The sequence below is a fragment of the Psammomys obesus genome, unplaced genomic scaffold (assembly GCF_907164565.1).
Source record: "Psammomys obesus unplaced genomic scaffold, mPsaObe1.curated_primary_1811, whole genome shotgun sequence".
NCBI lineage: Eukaryota > Metazoa > Chordata > Mammalia > Rodentia > Muridae > Psammomys > Psammomys obesus.
In genome coordinates, this window is record NW_026586392.1 from 1 (window position 1) to 1,130 (window position 1,130).

Sequence of the window (1,130 nt, forward strand, 5' to 3'; positions counted from 1 at the left end):
AAAGATACCTTGGCCAGATAAAATGTAGAGAAGTATGCAAGGAGACTATTTCGATGGTCATCATTTGCACCTTGCAGAACTTTCTGGACAAGTATCTGGACAACTTTCTGGACAAGGCTCGATTGTCCTCTGCATAAACCACATGGTTACTGTACAAACACTGTCATTCTTCTCTAGAGCTGAGAGAAAGGTGGGCTGAGCGACCATCTAGAGTGACACGTCTCAGAAAGCAAACTCAAGCCTGCCCTCATTGACTGCTGCGCCCATGGCAAGAGGGAAGGAGACCGGCACCTTTGAGTCCCTCCTCTGGGGACTGTCGGAGCAGCCACAGCAGCAGCACATCCTCTTCCTGCTCTTCCTGTGGATGTACCTGGTCACGGTGGCTGGGAATCTGCTCATTGTCCTGGCCATCGGTACTGATGTGCGACTCCACACCCCCACGTACTTCTTCCTCGCCAGCCTGTCCTGTGCCGACATCCTCTTCACCTCCACCACGGTACCCAAGGCCCTGGTGAACATCCACACCCAGAGCAGGACCATCTCCTATGCAGGATGCCTGGTGCAGCTCTATTTCTTCTTGACCTTTGGAGACATGGACATCTTCCTCCTGGCCACAATGGCCTATGACCGCTTTGTAGCCATTTGCCACCCTCTCCACTACACAATGATCATGAGCTTCCAGCGCTGCTCACGCTTGGTGGCAGCCTGCTGGACCCTGACAAATCTTGTGGCCATGACACACACCTTCCTCATATTCCGGCTCTCCTTCTGCTCTAAGAAGGTCATTCCAGACTTCTTCTGCGACCTGGGACCCCTGATGAAGATCGCTTGCTCTGAAACCCGTATCAATGAGCTCGTGCTTCTCTTCCTGGGGGGTGCAGTCATCTTAATCCCCTTTTTGCTCATCCTTGTGTCTTATATCCGCATTGTGTCGGCTATCCTCAGGGTCCCTTCTGCCCAAGGGAGGCGCAAGGCCTTCTCTACCTGTGGGTCCCACCTTGCTGTGGTGACTCTGTTCTTTGGGACAGTGATAAGGGCTTATCTGTGTCCCTCCTCATCCTCCTCTAACTCAGTGGTAGAGGACACAGCAGCTGCTGTCATGTACACAGTGGTGACCCCCCTGCTGAACC

At 53.2% G+C, this 1,130-nt stretch overlaps 1 protein-coding gene across 1 annotated transcript; it reads left to right on the forward strand.

The window, feature by feature from the left end:
* Positions 1-265: 265 nt before the first annotated feature.
* Positions 266-1,126, forward strand: LOC129672414 (olfactory receptor 1P1-like; the record flags this gene model as incomplete). The annotated part of the gene is made up of 1 exon (XM_055601867.1): positions 266-1,126. A coding segment is annotated over exon 1 (861 nt), but the record flags the coding sequence as incomplete, so codon positions are not given.
* Between the last annotated feature and the right edge of the window lie 4 nt (positions 1,127-1,130).